The sequence below is a fragment of the Mirounga leonina genome, unplaced genomic scaffold (assembly GCF_011800145.1).
Source record: "Mirounga leonina isolate KUSES-001 unplaced genomic scaffold, KU_Mleo_1.0 Mir_168, whole genome shotgun sequence".
Taxonomy (NCBI): Eukaryota; Metazoa; Chordata; class Mammalia; order Carnivora; family Phocidae; genus Mirounga; species Mirounga leonina.
In genome coordinates, this window is record NW_023270426.1 from 22,402,088 (window position 1) to 22,421,477 (window position 19,390).

Genomic DNA, 19,390 nt, shown 5'->3' on the forward strand with positions numbered 1-19,390 from the left:
GCACAGATGACCTATTAGTCTAATTCAAGCACTTAGCAAGGAATGACTGCACCATTCACACCCCCAGCCCCAGGCTAATGGAGCCAAAGCAAATGGAGAGGCTTTGCCAGCTCAGAGATCTTCCTGGGAAGGGAGGAAGGGGAAGGTCCCACCCAGTGCCCCACTGAAGTTTGCAGGGAGACACGCTGGCTGAGCATTTCCTGGGGGCAGGGTGGGCTGTGGGGATACAAAATGTATAAGGAGAGGCTTCCCTATCCCACCCACACTCTGGCAGCAACTCTGCTCATCCTATCCCCAGTCACCTCCTCACTACCTTAAAACTTCGTTGGGAGAAAAATGAGAAGACAATCAAATACCCATTGATGTAGAACTGGTTAAATAAACTATGTATGAAGGAATAAGCATCCATTCAAGTCATGTTCTGCTGCTGATAAAAAGGATGATGTACTCATGCATGCTGAAAGATATCTGTGACTTACACAAGGATACCTCATTTACATAAAATTATACATACCCACTGATTCTCATGTGCACAGAGATGCAGAGAGCATTTGGCAGTTTGCAAGTAGGAATTTAAAGATTTTACTTTCTTCTTTATAATTGTCTGTATCGCCCAAATCTTCTACAAAAACCACTTACTATAATTGCTACCTTTTTTCAGTTCTTACTATGTGTCAGTCCCAATGCTTTTACATGGGTTATCTCATTCCTCCTGAAGTGGGTTCTATGCTTTTTCACGTTACAGATGTAGATAATGAGGTCTAGAAAAGTTGAGCCCGAGGTCATATAGCTAGTAACCGACAAAGTCAAATGTTGTTGGAGGATCCAATGAATTAATGCATATAGTAGGGGCTAGATAAATGAGGGTTATTATTATAATTATTGTACAGCACTCATCACACTACCTCATTCTTCTTGTCTACTCCCCTGCTCTGGTGTGTGAAAGACTTGAAAACAGGATCTGAATTATGACTTCAGAATCTTCTACATCCAGCATAGTGTCTTGCACAGCCAGCACTCAGGAGATGCTTTGGAAAGAGTGAGTGAGTGAATTAATAGATAAATGTCCACAGCTCTATAAATATATTTTCCCAACTACTTTGTTTCCTTATCCCAACAGGATTACAAATGAGATCAAGGACCAGTCTCTCCTTTCCTCTGGCCCCCATTATGGTCTGGAGCAAACCAAACACAAGCAGGTGCTCAATAAATGCTTTGGTTGACTAAGGACACTCCCCTCTCAGCTGCTGTGGCAGATCCAGACAGTATCCTAGAAATGGCTGGATCCGGGACAGATACAAGGTCCACAGCCTCCCATAAGTGATTTGTTCTTCCAGCTCCATGTCAAGTACACAGAGAGGTTGAGAAACTTGCCTGGAAGTCACACAGCAATTGGTGGCAGGGTTGCTGTCTCACCTGGCCTCTACTCTTGTATCTGTAACACTCCTAATTCTGTATAAATTCACAATGTAAGAAAATGGGAAAGGAGCAAAGTTTTTAAGTCAAATGTTTAATCATGATCCAAGGGGATGGGGATACTTCAGGACAGGAGCAGGAAGAAAGCAAGACCCAAATGCTCTGGCTCCTGATGCTCAAATGCTCTGCAGGATCCCCGGGTAGGGCAGGCAGCAGGTTCCCATCTGCCCTATTTAGAGGAGGAGACAAGGGGGTAGGAGTCTTGCCCCAGCCTTCCTCACAATGGGGAATGTCTTTCTAGGCTGCCTCAGAACATCCAGCCCTGCCTACCTGGAGAATGCAATAGAGAATGGCTGATTTGTTAGAGCCTGGGTGATTCTCGTGGGCAGGAAGAAGGGATTAGAAGAGAGCTTAGTAGAGGTGGTCTCCACCAGAAGATGACTAAACCACAGTCACCAAGTCCTAAGAAAGGGCAGCCTGAGTCAGAAGCAGAGGGAATGAGAACTTAGCTAGTCAGTTTCTACTATGGCCCCATCTGGAGTCAGCTGGATATGTGGGGTGCAGTCAGGGTCGCCATGTTGTTTACCGCACAGGACTCCTTCTGGATGCTGCTCTTTCCTTAGCCCTTGCAGGCTGCAGGTCAACTGGGTGTGGTTGAGGGGAAAGGGGCCCAAGGGAAGTCCAGCTACCAGAGGCTCGGGAGCAGAATCAAGGAAAGCGTACAGGAGAAAAGAGACGGCACCCACGGCTGTGGCCTCAGAGCAGGGTTTTTGTTCTGTAGAAGAAATGGAATGGAGTCAGCTCCACCCCCTTCACCACCTTGGCCTCAGTCAAGGCCTTGTCTCCCTCCCCTGAGGTATCCATTAGAGGTCTATAGTATTCATGAGGTCACCCCCTCTGTCCCCTTCTCTGGGTTTCTCCCAGCTAGTCCAGTAAAGGTTAAGAGGTGTGTAATAGAGGAGGCCCTACCTGGTGTTCCATCACGGAAAAGGTAGAGTCCGCCCAGTCCTGGGAGAAGAGTTGGCTGTGAAAACGCATCTTAGCTGCAATGGCCTCCACTGAGAAGAGGAGAGAAGGTAGAATGGAAGCAGGCAGATGACAGAGATTTCTCAGGCTCCCACGGAAGGTAAGGGAATGTCTCAGGGACCCTGACATATAGCAGGGCAGGTGGGAGTGGGCTATTGTCTCATTCTGCTTGCTTGTTCCTTGAGTTGGAGAGTGTCCCTGGGGCCAAGACAGGTAGAACAGGCAGCCTGGGGGGGTAATTCAGGGAGTGGGAGAAGGAAGAAAGGCCAAGACTTCGGGGGATGTAAACCTATGCTGAGGAGGGGGCAGGAGATGTCTGCAGGAGATGGATGGAACCAGGATGGACCCAGAGCTGACCCTTTTCCTCTCCTGGGATCCAGCTGACAGAACCATGGGGGCTGGGAGCAGGTGGAACGTACTCACTGAGGCAGGGATTGTGGGAGAAGGACTCTTCCAGCTGCTCACACTCATCCTGCAGGTTGCCGCTGCCTCGGCAGGTGCAGCTTAAGGCAATACTGGTGTTGACACTGCTGACAAAATTGGGAGTCATGGCAGTCCCTGTGGGGTGAAGAGAGGATTGTCAGGGCCTCGGCCAACCCAAACTTCAGTCCCCACTCTCTGACACCTGTCTCAGGAGTGCTCCATCTCCAGAGCATTCTCCATGGCCCTCAGCCTCACCAATCAGCCCCACGTATGCTCGCAGACATCTGGAATGTTCTGTTGCACAGGTCCCTAGGATGTCCAGAGGATGGCAGTGGGTCTGAAAATCGACCAGGCGAGATCTGGAAGAAGGGAAATTTTAAGAGTCCTCATTGAGGGTCTGGCCTGCAGGCTTCCCCCTTGATACCCCTTTAGCGGACATACCCATCTTCATGCCAAATCCTCCTCTGGTTTCAGGCCTGGCCCAGGGCTTCCCCCTCAGTGAAGCCTGTTCCTGTCACGATTAAATGCACTGTCGCCCCATCCCTCAAAGCAGACCACTTTGAATTTGGGCTCCATAATACCTAGCTATGAGATTTCAGGCAGCTTCTTTAACCTTAGTTTTCTCAACTGTGAATAGAAATGAAAACAGTACTGGGAGCCTGCGTGGCTCAGTTGATTGAGCGTCTGACTCTTGATTTCGGCTCAGGTCATGATCTCAGGGTCATGGGATCGAGCCCTGCGTTGGGCTCAGCACAGAGTCTCCTCTTCCCTCTCCCTCTGCTCCTCCCCCTGTTCTTTCTCTCTCTGTGTGTGTCTCAAATAACTAAGTAAAATCCTTAAAAAAAAAAAAAAAAAGAAAGGAAGAAATGAAAACCGTAGTGCCAAGTGGGTTTTTGTGAGGATGAAATAAGAGATTGCATATACAGCATTTAGCATAGTGGTTGGTACATGCGAAGTGTTCGTTATATGTCAGATATTGTTATTATTCACACTGATCCTATAATAGGTAAAGCTGGTTATCTTCAGGTGATAGAATTACAAGTATGTTTTTCTGTACATACTTCTGCAGTTTTCCTTACATTTTGCCTTTTGTTAGATGGGTGGTTTACTTCTCTGTCACCCGCCCCCCAAATGCAAATTCCTCAAAGGGAAGGACAGTGTCTTAGCCATCTATCCGGGCACTTGCTACGTAACAGTAGCAGCTATGAACGTAAGAGGCAGTGTAGCCAAGCGGTTAGGCCAGACTTCATTCCAAACCTCATTAAGCAACCCGACTTATTACCTGGATGAACCTCAACAAGCTATTTAAACTTTCTCTGCTGTGGTTTCTTCTTTGTAAAGTGAAGATGATAAAAAACGACAATACCAGCTATCTTACAGGGTTCTTGTAAGGTTTACATGAGTTAATACATAGTATCTAAAACAGTACCTACTAGTCCATAGTAAGTACTCAGTAAGTGTTGGTGTACCGATGATTGAGAGCTTTTGTGTAACACGTTAGAGAAGAAGGAAGTGGGGCTCAGAGAGGTTAGGTAACTTGCTCAAGGTTACATAGAAATAAGGGCTAGAACCAGGCTACAAAACAAGGTGGGGTGACTCTCATTGTCAGCAAATGCTACTTGAATGGGTGATAACTTCAATTTGGTGAGTGTTTTGTCCTGAGGAGGCAGAGGAAAGCCAGATCGGAATTTCTGGAGAATATGTATCAAACATCTTACAGATCATCACATACTTTGATTTGGTATTGGCATTTGTAGCAACACGTCCTAAGTAATAATTAGATTTGTGCGCAAAAATGAACAAGAGTGAGGGATGCCTGGGTGGCTCTGTCAGTTAAGCGTCTGCCTTTGGATGGGGCCATGATCCGAGGATCCTGGGATCGAGTCCCGCATCAGGCACCTTGCTCGGCGGGGAGCCTGCTTCTCCTTCTGCCTGCCACTACCACTGCTTGTGCTCTCTCTCTGTCTCTCTGACAAATAAATAAATAAAATCTTAAAAAAAAATGAACGAGTGATATTTATTGTAGCATTATTTATAGCAATAAAGAAAGCAACCTAAATATCCAACAATAGAGGAAGGATTAAATAAAGTATGGGGCATCCATAAAACGGAATACAATGTAGGCATTTAAAAATCAAGTTGTGGAAGGACAGTAAAAGACAAGATAAGCACCACCATTTATTGAGCACTTACTCTGCACCAGTAAGCTAAGCATCTACATAAATTATGCAATTTAACGCTCACCAGAATCCCATGAGATCTGTATTATTATCCCAGTTTTTACAGAGGACTAAGAGGAACGTTAGGTTAAGCGATGCAGTTTTAGGCTAAAGTGATGGGCTCAAAGTCACACAGCCCCAGGCTTTAAATTCACATCTGCCTGACTTCGGAGCCGGTGGTCACCACTATCCCATACTGCCTCCAGAGAAAAACGCCCATGAGATATGCACATAAGTGGGGGCGGGGCGGGGGGAAGCAAGGTACAAATATATTTCTAGAATATCGTTTGGTTTATCTGTATACAGAAAAGACTGGAAGGAAACCCTCCCCAAAGGATGTGGATTATCTTCAGGTGAGGGATTCTGAGTGCTATTTTATATGTTTTGATATTTTCTGAAGTTTTTACACAAAGTCTTTACACAAAGCTTTTTGAGAAAAGGGTTTCAGAAAATACTGAAGGGAGCTACGGGGTGAAGTCATTCCACGGTCCCTGGGCGGCAAACCCGGCCCCGCATGGGAAGGCGGCCATCGGAGAAGGAGCGTTGTGCACGGCGCCCTCGCCCACCCTGCCCGCCCACACCCGGCACCTGCACCTGCACCTGCACAGCGGGTCGGAGACGCAGACGCGCCGCAGCTCCAGGCAGTTGGGGGCCTCGGACGGCAGCGCGCAGCTGGGGGCGATGGTGTTGTGCCTGCGTTGCCCGCAGCCCTGGTCGGCGGGTGCGCACGGGCACAAGAGCAGGCCCTGAGCGTGGGGCTCCGACGCCTTCTCAAAGAAGGCACGGAGCTGCCGGAGGCAGGTGGGGCGTTGGCAGCGGGACCCCGAGCACGCCTCCACATAGGCCTTGCGCAGCCGGTCACACTTGTCATTAAGAGTGCACAGCATGGCGAACTTGAGGCAGAGGTCTGAGTCTGGGGGGGAGAAGGGCACCAAGTCACCAGTCGTCTCTGCAAACGGGCAGCCCAGTGTTGCTAGGAACCCCTGCAGCCCTCCGATTTAACATGGACGGTGGTGGGGATAGGAGGAAAGTGACGACTACCCTGAATACCGCCACTGCTAATCCGTGGCTTTCCCACTACCCATAAATTGTATCTGTTATTTGTGAGCTTCCCTCATCCTACTCCTCAGCTTGCCTAGGTGTAAAACAAAACAAAACAACAAAAACAACAAAATAATAATAAATAAAAGAAATAGAAGCTATCTATCATCTGTCTATTGCGCTCATTTACCTAGAATTGAAGCGGCCAGAAAGCTCAACTGAAACGCCTTCTTCCTCAGTTGTATGCAGTGAGTGAAATTTCATGGTAGAAATCATTAGCTAGAGGCCCCCTAACATTCTAAAGCACTTTCTGAACCATCAGAAACAGATGCAACCGAATTCTACCTAGAATATCTGTTTTGTTTTGCATCTATTCTGCCCAGTTTTAATAACACCTGTTTTTAATGACTGATGTATGCATAAAAGCTCCCCATACTCTGAGTCTTGGGAAATTATGGTGCTATTACTATTAACAGAATATTCTAGCAGTCAGAACAATGGAGTGACTGGAACAGGTTATTCCCAGATTCCTTGTAACTAAGAGTTTATGTATAAATCTCTATGCTTTTCTCTGAAAATTCTATTTCCAATGTATAGGACTGATTGTACAACAAAGCTCACATCTTTCTCAAAAAGCAAGTGCATGTGTGTGTGCTCCTTCCCAATTAACACAACAGCCCCAATGTCCTGAAAAACATGCATTTTATTTATTTATTTATTTATTTATTTGTGTGTGTGTGTGTGTGTGCGCAAAATGGTGATTTTATTAAAGCATGGGGACAGGACCCATGGACAGAAAGAGCTGCCAAAACATGCATTTTAATCCTTGCCAGACAGATGGCTCCCACCCTGAGTCACCCCTGAGGAGTCACATTCTCTCTCACCATATTCCCAGTCCAACACCTCGCCCATCCCATTAGAATGGTTTGAAAACAAGCAATTTCCTAGTCTTCAGGGACAAAAAGCTACTTTCCTGGCTGCCTCGAATAAGGGTAAATACTTCATTTCAGCATATTTTTTTCTGGGACTACTGCCACTCCATCAGACCCTTTGTAGAGACCCATCTTTTGGAACCCTAATGGGCTCTCTTCAAATGCCTCCCTAATACCTAGTGCTCTTTGTTGACTCATAAGACCACACCATGCCCACAGCTCAGACTCCCACCCTGACACAATGCTTCTTTAGTTACCTGGCAGACTAGAACTCTCCCCCAACATGCCCTCTGGTTTGTGTTCCCCACCAGCCACTCTTCCTTCAGGGTCCAGGCCCACCCCTCATGCCCCAGCCTCAGCTTGCCCTCCATACCTGGTTTGAGCATGTTCAGTTTGCTGAGATTCATTTTCCAGGGTTTTCTGGTCACTGTATCGTCATAGGGGGAGACATCCAGTTCAAAGTCACCTAGAGACAAGGTGACAAGAATCCTGAGGACCGGGCTGGGGGGTGGGAGCAGGAGGGGCTGAGGCTGCTGGGTCAGCCCTCAAAGCCCTGTGGAAAAAAGGAAAAGGCACAGTCTCTACCGAACTAGCTGCAAGCAGTTAGAGGTGAGAAAAAAAAGCAAGGCCATAAAGGTATGGGCTGGGCTCAATGAATACCACGAGTTTAATGATAAGAATAATAAAGCTAATATTTGTTGAGTACACTGTGCACTGGGCACCACGGCATCAGTAAAAAAGAAGAAAAAATTCAATCTCAGTCCTCCTAGAAGCCTTTGGGTAGGTAAGAAGAAACAGGCTGAGAGAGGTTAAGTCACTTGCTCAGGCTCACAGAGGCTAAAAAGTGGAGCTGGGACTTGAAACCTGGACTATCTGATTCCAGAGTTTCCACTCCTAACCACTAGACATATGGCCTGTGGGTACAGAAGCAGGCAAGGGGACTCTGTCTTGTTGTCTCTTACTGTTGAGGAAGGGGCAGTAGTAGACTCTGTTCTAGACCTGACCACCTAGCTATGGAGACGCATCGCATGCTGAGGACGTGGCTTTGAGTCCCGGTCCCAAACTGAACCAGACTGAGAAAAGCAGAGAACTCTGGAAGAGACAATGATCTCAAAGGTAACATACTTTTCCCAGTCACTCGCAGGGTGCTGTGGGCTCCTTAAGGAGACATAATAGGTCTTATAAAGTCACTGCATAGCTCATAGACATGGTAGGTACTCAATAAATGTTGGGTAATAAATCTTGTTGGAAGAGAGAGGTGAGAGGATGCAAGGTGTCACCCAATATGCCTTTGAGAATGCATCTTCAGGAGGGAAGAAATATGGATGATGTCAAGCAGATAAGAAAGGATGGTCTGGATATTTGGGAAGACCTGAAAGACTTTTCTCAAGGGAAAAGTTGGGAAGGCAAGAGGATCCAGGGAGAAGTCTCTGGGGAAGCTCTCAAAGAGAACTGATTAGGACGAGGAGTGGAGGGCGCCTGGGTGGCTCAGTTGGTTAAGCGACTGCCTTCGGCTCAGGTCATGATCCTGGAGTCCCGGGATCGAGTCCCACATCGGGCTCCCTGCTCAGCAGGGGGTCTGCTTCCCCCTCTGCCCTCTTCCCTCTCGTGCTGTCTCTCATTCTCTCTCTCTCAAATAAATAAATAAAATCTTTAAAAAAAAAAAAAAAGGACGAGGAGTGGAAAACAAGGAACAAAAAGTGTGGTAAATTGTATTACTGTTTCCAGTTACATGCTAGCTACCCACCCTGTGGGAGAATTATACACCACCGCCCCCATCCCCCCTTGCCATGTGACTTTCAGGCCCCCTATGAAAGGAGTATACTTCTACACCCTACTGTAAGGATTACCCATGTGACTTGCTCTGGCCTGTGGACTGTAAGCTAAACTGACATAAATCACATCTGAGCAGAAGCTTTACGAACCATTACATTATCCTGCTGCTGTTCTTTTCCCTCTACCAGCCTGGGTCCTAGAAAGAGGAAGACAGGTAGAGCAAAGACAAAGCTAACTCAAGGAACCCCACAGCAGATGTGTAATGAGCAAAAATGAAAATTTTGTTGTGGAAGGCCAGATATGTGGGGGTTGGTTGGTTTTTACTGCAGCATAACCTAGCAAATTCTTATTAAAAATGTAACTGGTATCTAGAAATGATTGCAGCAATAACAGCAAAGAATCTAAAATGTGTGGTTTTGGCTTTGGAACTGGGCAGTGAGTGGATGGTGAATAAGCTGTTCCTGGGATATGAAAAATAGCAGTCCTCAATATGCAGTGGCAACGCATTTGGTAAAATTGTTGCCCTGCAATAACTTGGAAGAAAGATGTACTGAATGACATTGTGCTTTAAGGGAAAGAAGCTGAGAAGCAGAAGGTTCTAGTATGTCTTGATCGCTATTGGCTGCATTTTGCAAGGTACTACAAGAAAGACAAAAGCTCAGAGAAATGGCCAGTTTGCAAATAGGGAGGAAAAAGAAAAGAAACAATCCAGAAATTTGAGGATTTGTAGGATTAAGATATGCAACTGTTTTTCATATTCAAATAGTAAAAGATAAAATTGGAAGATGCTTTGTGTAATAAGGTCGATTACAACTCAGCCTTAGGGCAAAGACCAATTCAATGATATGGCTATCATGCCCTTTGCGGAGATCTCTCATTGATTAAGATGGTATCAATAAATCCTGCCAGTTAGACAAATATGCTCAGAGACAAAAGACTAGGGTAGTGACTCTCCCACAGAAGCCTGGTAAGAGCAAGATACTTCTTCTTTTTTTTTTTTTTTTAAAGATTTTATTTATTTGACAGAGAGAGAGAGAGACAGTGAGAGAGGGAACACAAGCAGGGGGAGTGGGAGAGGTAGAAGCAGGCTTCCCGCTGAGCAGGGAGCCTGATGCGGAGGGCTCGATCCCAGGACCCTGGGATCATGACCTGAGCTGAAGGCAGACGCTTAACGACTGAGCCACCCAGGTGCCCCGAGCAAGATACTTCTAATTAGGTCTAGATAGAGACACATATCTTGAAAAGAATTATTGGGAAGGCTACTGGCACATGGGGTGACAGGAACCAAAGATATAAAAAGCAATTAAGTTTTGAGAGAGTTGTACTGCTAAGAGCCACCAGCCTGGATTCAAATAGACTCTACTGGAGTCTGAAAATGTTCCCAACATTCCTCAGGTAGCAAGCAAGCTGAGAATGCTGTTCACTCCTCAAGGAAGTGGGAGTCTCCAATATCCTTAGACACGGCCAAAGAAAATAATGGGAAAGGAAGGACCTGCCAGGGGTAGGGGGGCTGGGCCAAGAGCCCTGGTAAACAACAGATAAAGCAACTCTCCTAAGGAGCAAAAGCAGAGCCTTATTAAAGAGCAGTGCCGGGACGCCTGGGTGGCTCAGTCGGTTAAGCGTCTGCCTTCAGCTCAGGTCATTATCCCAGGGTCCTGGGATCGAGTCCCCCATCAGGCTCCTTGCTCAGCGGGGAGCCTGCTTCTCCCTCTGCCTGCAGCTTCCCTAGCTTGTGCGCTCGCTGTCTCTCTCTCTCTGACAAATAAATAAACAAAACCTTAAAGAGCAGTGCCCACTACCAAGGGAAGATGGCCCTTACAATGTTTATGTAGTAGGACATCAGAACAACTATGAGCAATGTCTGCTGTGTGCCTCCCATTCCTCCCCTTCCTGAGAGTGTTGTGTTCTCCTGTCCCTGTTCCACTGTTGTATACAGAATATATATTGGAGGCAGATGACCTGTCCTTTTTGTCCATAGGTAGATAGATCAAGAAGAGTCATATCCAGACCTGACAGAAATTATCACAAGATCCTAGACTGGGAACCTGATGTACTGCTTGGATAGAACACTTAGGGTATCTTCCTTAGAAAGTGGGTTGATAGGCACCTGACTGGCTCAGGTAGAAGAGCATGCAACTCTCTTGATCTTGGGGTTGTGAGTTTGAGCCCCACATTGGGTGTAGAGATTACTTAAAAATAAAAAATCTGAAAGAAAGAAAAGAAAAGAAGGAAGGGGGTTGATATATTTTGCTTGTGGAAGAGAGAGAAATGAGTATTTTAACCAAATAGTGGACTATGGTAGCTTGTATATTATCTCCGACTATTTTTGCCCTCCCTGTAAGATTATATATCCTCACTTATTGCCATGTGATTTTCAGGGTCTCTTGTGGGAGGAGTATACTTCCCCCTCACCAGGGATGTCAGGCTTGGTCATGGGATCTGCTTTGTTCATGGAATGTGAGCATAAGTATTTCATGTAACATCTGTGTAGAAGCTTTTAAAGGCATCACATACTTCTGTCATTGCTTATTTCCCTCTGCCATGAGAAAAGAACTTCCCAGATGGAGGCGGTACCTTCAGCCTGGATTCAAAAATGAAGAGGACACATGACACAGCTAACACAGAATATGAGCAAGAACTAAACTTTTGTTTTACAAGTCACTGTTTTGTTATTGCAGCATAGTCCAGTAAAAACTGGCTAATACAGAAAGGTAGACACCTTTCTGGAAAGAGTAAGAGGAAGCTCTTCTCTCTTTGGCTATTCCAGTGTCTTCTCTTACTACCTTCTGTCTGGTTAATGAGTATCCTTTCTGTTAAAGGCAGGACCAGGACGCTGCCTCCCAGTCTCTCTGACCTTATGGATTACATTGTATTTGGAATCTGTGAATGGGTTAAGATCATTTCCCTCCACATCCTGTCCATACGCTTCTTCTGTTCCAGGAGCTGCCCAGGTTGGGCCTCAGCCTGGGTCAGATTTCTGCCAAGAGGCAGTTACATGTGACCAGGTAAGAAAGGGGGAAGTAGGGAGAAGAGAGGGCAGTGTTGTGGGTGCCCAGAAAGATATTGCCAAGTCTTCCCTCTACTTCTTACTGATGTCAAATGCAGAGCTTCATTACCACCCTAGTCAGAATCTACCCATCTGGCCTATATTCTGCAGGATTAAACAACAACCCACAAGAGCCATCTTCCTTAGCTGAGTCCACTCTATAATGGGGGCCTCACCAAGGCTGCGGGCAAGGTGAACGGTCCAATAGATGTCCAGGCAGGCAACTTGGTTCTTCATGCGGCGGTGGCATGTACAGCTCATCAGAGAGCTATTCCTGAGGTGCTGTGCTGCCTCCCTGCACTCCTCAGGGACCAAAAGCTCCTGTGAAGGTGATGGGGTGCTTACACTAGAGGTGCAGGAATTCAGGTGGTGGTAGGCAGCATTGCAAATAGGATCGACCTGGCACTTCCTCCTGGCCTGGATACAGCTGTTCACCAGCCGGCCCTCGGTGGGGAGGGGGTCTGTTGTGGAGGAAGAGAGACCAGGTGAGGCTCACATGAGGTCAGAGTAGCTGCCTGGGAGTAACAAGTTGTAAGGTAGAGTAGGGGGGATTCAAGACCAAACCTTGGGCAGGAAAGTCTTGGGGTGGCACAAAGGCCTTTAGGAATAAGTGGGGAGAAAAGCCCCGCAGGAGTAAAGAATCTGTAGCTGTCACAATTTGGACAGAACAGATCAGGTCCAAGAAGAGGCAGGTTTGAAGAGAGGCTTCTCAGCCCCCTGGGAGAAGGGAGACTGTTGTTTGAAGCTGAGCCTCATGACCCTGCCAGGCACAGAGAAGAGGGCCCTTGGCAGAGCAATGCATGGGCAGGGCTAGTATAACCAGAGAGTTGACCGTGTGCATGGTAGTGCTAAATGACACTTAACAACAACTCTGAAGCTTCCATTAAAAGTCACTTAAAAATACCTTCCGGGGGGAAAGGGTCAGTGTTGGAGTTGGGGAGCTTTTGCTGATTCTGTCACTCAAGAATACTAAGGTTGGTTATAAGTCAGCCCTTGTGGAAGACCCTACAACCTAGAACTTAGCATCCCTATCAAAGGGTACCAGAATGCCATCATGTCATCAGTTTTGCAAGGCAAAACTTCTGGGAATCATTTTTAATTCTTCTCTTTCCTGTTTAATCCAACAAGTCCTGTCAACTCCACAATATATCAGGAATCTGTCCACTTCTCTCACCTATCACCGCCTCCTTAGCTCAAACCACCATCAACTCCTGTCAGAACTACTTCCAAGACTTTTTATTGGTCTCCCTGATTCCATCTTCCAAATTCATTCTCCCATACCATTCAGCCATCTTTCTGTTTTGTTTTGTCTTCCAGCTTTATTGAGATAAAATTGACATACAACATTGTGTAAGTTTTAGGTATGCAATGTGATGATTTGATTCCTGTATGTACTGTGAGGTGATTGACCCAATAAGATTAGTTAATACATCCTTCACCTCACGTAACTACCATTTTGTTGTTTGCAGCCACCTTTTTTTTTTTTTTTAAAGATTTTATTTATTTATTTGAGAGAGAGAATGAGAAAGAGCACATGAGAGGGGGAAGGGTCAGAAGGAGAAGCAGACTCCCCGCCGAGCAGGGAGCCCGATGCGGGACTCGATCCTGGGACTCCAGGATCATGACTCGAGCCGAAGGCAGTCGCTTAACCGACTGAGCCACCCAGGCGCCCTGCAGCCACCTTTTTTAATGAAAAATTTTTAGGCTGGAAATCATTTTCATTGAGGTGAAATTCATGCAACATAAAATTAACCAGCTTAAAGGGCATAACTAAGTGGCATTCAGTATACTCACATGTTGTTCAACCATCACATCTACCTAACTCCAATATATTCTCATTACCCCAAAAGGAAAGCCCACAGCCATTAAACGGTCACTCTCCATTTCCCTCCCCCCTAGTCTCCGGCAACCACTAATCTACCTTCTGTCTCTACAGATTTACCCATTCTAGATATTTTATACAAGTGGAATCATAAAATACATCATCTTTTGTATCTGGCTTCTTTCACCTAACATACTGCTTTTTATGGTTCATCCACATGGTAGCATATATCAGTACTTCACTTTTTTACGGATGAGTAATATTTCATTGTATGGATATACCATGTTTTGTTTATCTATACACCAGTTGATGAACATTTGGGATGTTTCCATGTTTTAGTTAATGTGAATAGGGCTTCTGTGAGCATTCATGTACAAGTATTTGCTTGAATTCTGTATAAAATTCTTTTAGATATATATTTACGTGTGGAGTTGCTGGGTCATATGGTAATTCTATGTTTAACTTTTTGAGGAACCACCAAATTGTTTTCCACAGTGGCTACACCATTTGTCATTCCCATTAGCATTGTACAAAGGTTCCAATTTCTCCACAAACTTGCCAACTCTTGTTATTTTCTGATTTGTGTGTTTTGTTTTTTTTTTAACCAGCCATCCTTACAGGTGTGAGCTGGCATATCATTGCGGTTTCCATTAGCATTTCCCTTAAACTTATGATGTTGAGCATATTTTCATGTGCTTGTTTATCATTTGTATATCATGTTTGGTAATAATTTTTCATTGAAGGGCGCCTGGGTGGCTCAGTTGGTTAAGTGACTGCCTTCGGCTCAGGTCATGATCCTGGAGTCCCGGGATCGAGTCCCGCATCGGGCTCCCTGCTCGGCAGGGAGTCTGCTTCTCCCTCTGACCCTCCTCCCTCTCATGCTGTCTGTCTCTCATTCTCTCTGTCTCAAATAAATAAATAAAATCTTTTAAAAAATAATAATAATAATTTTTCATTGAAGCACAACATACATAAACATGCATTAATCAAAATGTACAGTACAATGAATTTCAAATTGAGTAGACTGTGTAACCAGACCTCAGATAAAGGACCAGAACATTACCAGCTCCCCAGATGCCCTCTGCCAGTCACCAACCGCTCCAAAGGAAATCAATGTCTTGATTTTCTAACATTAGAGATTAGTTTTGTTTGTTTTTCAGTCATACAATATGTGCTTTTGGTGTCTGGGTTTCTTTTGCTCAATATTATGTTTATGAAGTTCACCCACACTATTTTTTTAAAAGATTTTATTTATTTATTTATTTATTTATTTATTTATTTATTTGAGGGAGAGAGAGAAAGCATGTGCGTGCACAAGCAGGGGGAGTGGCAGGCAGAGGGAGAAGCAGGCTCCCCGCTGAGCAAGGGGCCCGATGTGGGACTCAATCCCAGACACCCTGGGATCATGACCTGAGCGGAAGGCAGACGCTTAATGACTGAGCCACCCAGGCATCCCCACCCACACTATTAAGTATGGTTGTAACTACCTTATTTCTATTTTTCTTGCTGTGTATCATTCCATTATGTGAATATAACATAATTCTACATTACATGGGATCATCTCTTAAATATTGTAAATGAGATTATCTCATTTCTCTGCTTAAATTTTTCCAACAGGTTCCAATGCACTTAGATTCGGATCTAGTTTATGCACCCTGTTCCCTGCTCACTTATCTAACCTTACCTCCTAGCCCTCTCTTCCTCTCCCACTTCCTTCCACCCACACCAGCCTTTTTTCTGTTTCCACTGAACCAGACAAGCCTGTGTCAACCTTAGCATTTTTGCCCTAGCCTTTCTGTTTGGAATGCTCTTCCCCCTGATCTTCACGTGGCTGGCCCCTTCTAATAATTCACTTTTGAGCCTAAATGTCACTGCAGAAAGACCATCCCCAACAAACCAATTGAAAATAACCCCCTAGCTACTCTACCACATCATTACTCCAAAACTCTGCATAGCACTTTTTTTTTTTTTTTAAGATTTTATTTATTTATTTGACAGAGAGAGACACAGCGAGAGAGGGAACACAAGCAGGGGGAGTGGGAGAGGGAGAAGCAGGCTTCCCGCGGAGCAGGGAGCCCGATGCGGGGCTCGATCCCAGGACCCTGGGATCATGACCTGAGCCGAAGGCAGACGCTTAACGACTGAGCCACCCAAGCGCCCCTGCATAGCACTTTTCATTACTTGATTTTTTATTATCTCTCCGTCTAGACTTCCACATCTATCTTATCACTACTCTATTGCCAGTGCCTAGAACAGTGCTTGTTTTTTATGAGCTCCTCCTGTTTAAGAAATAACCAAATAACAGAGAAATTCTGCCACCTCTGTAATTTCCCTGAGCCCCTTCCCTCTACTTAAAATCAAAGTGCCCGGGTGCGCAGGTGGCTCAGTCAGTTAAGTGTCTGCCTTTGGCTCAGGTCAGGATCCCAGGGTCTTGGGATTGAGCCTCACATTGGGCTCCCTGCTGGGGGGAGGCAGAGCCTGCTTCTCCCTCTCCTTGTGCCCCTCCCCACTGCCTGTGCTCTCCCTTTCTCTCAAATGAATAAATAAAATCCTAAAAAAAAAAAAAATCGAAGTGCCAAAATTAGGAGGAATCTGAGTTTAGTCAGTCCAACCTTCTCTTCCAATCAAATGATAATCAAGTAGATTGCTTATTAAAATGCAGATTTCTGACCCCATCCCAGAACTACTGAATCAGTCTCTGGTGATAATGCCTGGGAATCTGAGTTTTAGCAAGTTCACTGGAAAATATGATGCACCCTGAGAACTGGTCACATCCAATGCACAAACAAAGGCAGGATCAGTAGTATTGATTACACCTTTTGCTTCAGGCTCCAGTAAGCTTCAGCATGGCATTGTCACTCTTTTTATTTAAATTTTGATATTTCGCTCACCATGGATTTTGGGGGGGAGCACTGATTTTGATTTTTAGTATATGTGCTGCTGAAGCGAGCACTGATTTTGATTTTTTAAAAATACTGCATTGAGGGGCACCTGGCTGGCTCAGATGGTGGAGCCCCATGTTGGATGCAGAGATTACTTAAAAAAAAAAAAAAACAACTAAAAACTCTTTTAAAAAATACTGCATTAAAATATTCTTTATCTTGACTACTGTTTCTTTGCAACCCCTTCATTCATTCACCTTAGTCCCAGTCCTGCCTTCACTTTCTGGACCTTAGTTACCCAAATGTAAGGTGAGGGATTGGATTAAACCAGTGTTTCTCAAAGGAGGGCTAGGGAAGAGACAGGTTAGGCTCCTTTAAGGGGTGTATCAGAATTTCCAAAGGTAATGGGTGGTTCAAAAAAACATATTTGATCATTATATATGTGGAAGATGAAAAAAGCTTTTAAATTTCAAAAACAGATTTAGGGAAGGCATGAGATATTTATCTTTACCAAAAGGGAAACAGGGATTTCAGCAGTTTGAGAAATACTAAATGTTTAAGAGGTTACTTCTGGTAGGTACCCAGTAAGTGCCTAATGAAAGAAATGTAACAAGTATAAGTCTCATTGCTTAAACTGGACTAAATATTGAGTCCCAACAATTTTCAAAAGTAAACCTCTCTTATTTCATAGCTGATAGTTCACTGAATCTGAACAGTGGTGGATTTAGGAGCAATTGCAGCTAAACAAAAGAAAAGTAGGGGCAATGTTAAATTTCATCATAACAGGGGGGAACCTGCTACACTTAAGTGGTTAATGAGGAAGGTGTTTAATGTTTACCCCTGATCTTGATGTGCAGCTATACTGTTAGGGCTAATGAAATTTTCTGGGCAGTCAAATCAGACTGGCGATACCTTGCTGCCCTGATTTACTGATGGAGTTAATCTGGACAGACCAGCGTTTCCCTTCCATATCTGTTTTACAGTCAAGATTGTATTTCTGCAGTACTACTTTGTGGACCGAGGTGATGGGTCCATGTGTGATCTCTGCCTCAGGATTTCCTCCACTCAGGCTCTGTGCAGGAGTCCTACAATAAGATTCCATGCACCCATCCCACTCCCAAAGGTCATGGGCATATTCCCTGGGATCATGGCTCCCAGGCTACTCATCCCGGCGGAATGGCAATGGCAGACCTTGAACTATATATTCCACAAAATACCTATTGTGTATCTATAATAGGGCAAGGCACTGTGCTGAGCCATCTTCCCCTAAAGCAAGTCTTCTGCTCCAATTAAAACAATAAAAATATGTCCTGAAAGGGTAGGGGGTGGGAGTAGGTTGGTGACGAGAAATATTCCCAAATAATGATGTTAGCAAATTTTAGCAACAGTTTACAACCCTAATTTGTGACAAGTCGGTTTCAACAAAAATTTCTCTTTCTTCATCCGTACCTAGAGTCCACTTCCCCAGTCCTTACAGGGAGTGGAAGGCTTGAAAGCCCATGTGGAGCAAATGGCAGTCCTGCTTCTGATTCTTCCCGCCTTCTAGAGATGCTCTCGTGGAAGTAGCCTGGCTTTTTGCAACTGTTCTGTCTGTGCAGATCCCCTCAAAAGAGGTGCGTCTGGACCGGGCGCGGGGGGTGGGGGGTGGGGGGGAAGAGGAGATGCTTGGGTGTCCTGGCCATGGCTAGCACTCCATCTATAATAGTTCAAAAACTGTATTAGGCATGGAAGGCATCCCCTTCCCGGCACCCTGGGCTTCCTTCCTCGGTCAGATGGACACCTGTGACCGGCCCCGCCTACGCTCCTCTCCCCTCCCCCGAACGCCCTGGCCAAACCGGCCCGCTTACGCACAGACGACACTCACCGGCTCCGAGCGGCAGCGGTACCAGCAGCAGGAGCAGGAGCACGGGCGGCAGTGTTCGCGGGTGCGGAGGACGCGCCATGGCTCGGTCCGCACGCCGGCCGGCCCCCTCCGAGACGCTGTGCCAGCGCCGGGCGCCGCGCTCCCCCTCGCTCCTCGCGCCGAGGCTCTGCGCGCGGGGCTCTGGACCGCCGCCGCCGCCCGCCGCCTCCCGCCCCTCCTCGAGCTGAGCCGACACTCGCCCACCAGGGTCCTGGGCGCCGCCCTCCAACTCCGAAGCGCACGGACGCACCACACCGCTGCTTCTACTCTCTGGAGAAGGCGGCGGGGGTGGGGGCGAGCGAGGTCAGGCGCCGCGGCTTGCGCGTGCAAGAGGGTGCTCTACCCGAGCCTGCCCACCTGCGGTCCGCTGCCCACTTCCCTTTGGGAGAGTTCTGCCCAAGACAATTGTGGCAGCTGCCGCTGGAGAGCCGCCATCTGGGGGGTCCAAGGAATTATCAAAAAAAGCGCCATTTCTCACTTGCTGGGCCCCCACCCCCTCCAGGAACCACAAGTGAAATCTTGTAGCAAAAGTTGAATAAACCAGCACGAGGGCAGTTTCGGTTTGGTATTTATTTTTCCTCTTAGAATTTGCACATCCATGCCTCCATTTCCCCTTGAAGTAACTTCAAGGGTAAGCTAGGGCTGTTATCATTAACTCCATGATTCTGCAAAGATAGGTCCGGGACAGGTGAAATGGCTGTGCTGAGGGCAATCCTGGGGCCAGATCCCAGGACTTATGCCAGACTAGCTTCCTCCAAAAGTCAGTGTCACGAGGGAGCGTGGAAGGATTAAACTCTCCTCGGATTAGGGAATTACCTGGAGGAACACAGGATCGCTGAGGAAGATGGCTAGAAAGGCCACTTAGGAGTCTCCTCATCTTTTTATTTTTATTTATTTATTTATT

The 19,390-nt window shown here is 46.2% G+C and overlaps 1 protein-coding gene across 1 annotated transcript; it reads right to left on the bottom strand.

The window, feature by feature from the left end:
- Nucleotides 1–1,542: 1,542 nt before the first annotated feature.
- On the bottom strand, nt 1,543–18,540 carry GFRA3 (GDNF family receptor alpha 3). The gene is made up of 8 exons (XM_035015096.1): nt 18,442–18,540; nt 12,056–12,340; nt 7,431–7,523; nt 5,685–5,997; nt 3,121–3,224; nt 2,866–3,000; nt 2,386–2,474; nt 1,543–2,191 (listed from the first exon to the last, which is right to left on the bottom strand). The coding sequence occupies exons 1-8, from the start codon at nt 18,524–18,526 to the stop codon at nt 2,102–2,104; spliced, it is 1,194 nt and encodes a 397-aa protein (XP_034870987.1). The 5' UTR covers nt 18,527–18,540; the 3' UTR covers nt 1,543–2,101.
- Nucleotides 18,541–19,390: the final 850 nt, after the last annotated feature.

Coding starts and splice junctions, on each gene's coding strand:
- GFRA3 (XM_035015096.1), bottom strand. CDS start 18,526: ATGGCGCGTCCTCCGCACCCGCGAACACTGCCGCCCGTGCTCCTGCTC. Junction 12,341..18,441: donor GCCGCTCGGAGCCGGTGAGT/GTCGTCTGTGCG, acceptor CCTCCACAACAG/ACCCCCTCCCCACCGAGGGC. Junction 5,998..7,430: donor ACTGAACATGCTCAAACCAG/GTATGGAGGGCA, acceptor TCTCCCCCCCAG/ACTCAGACCTCTGCCTCAAG.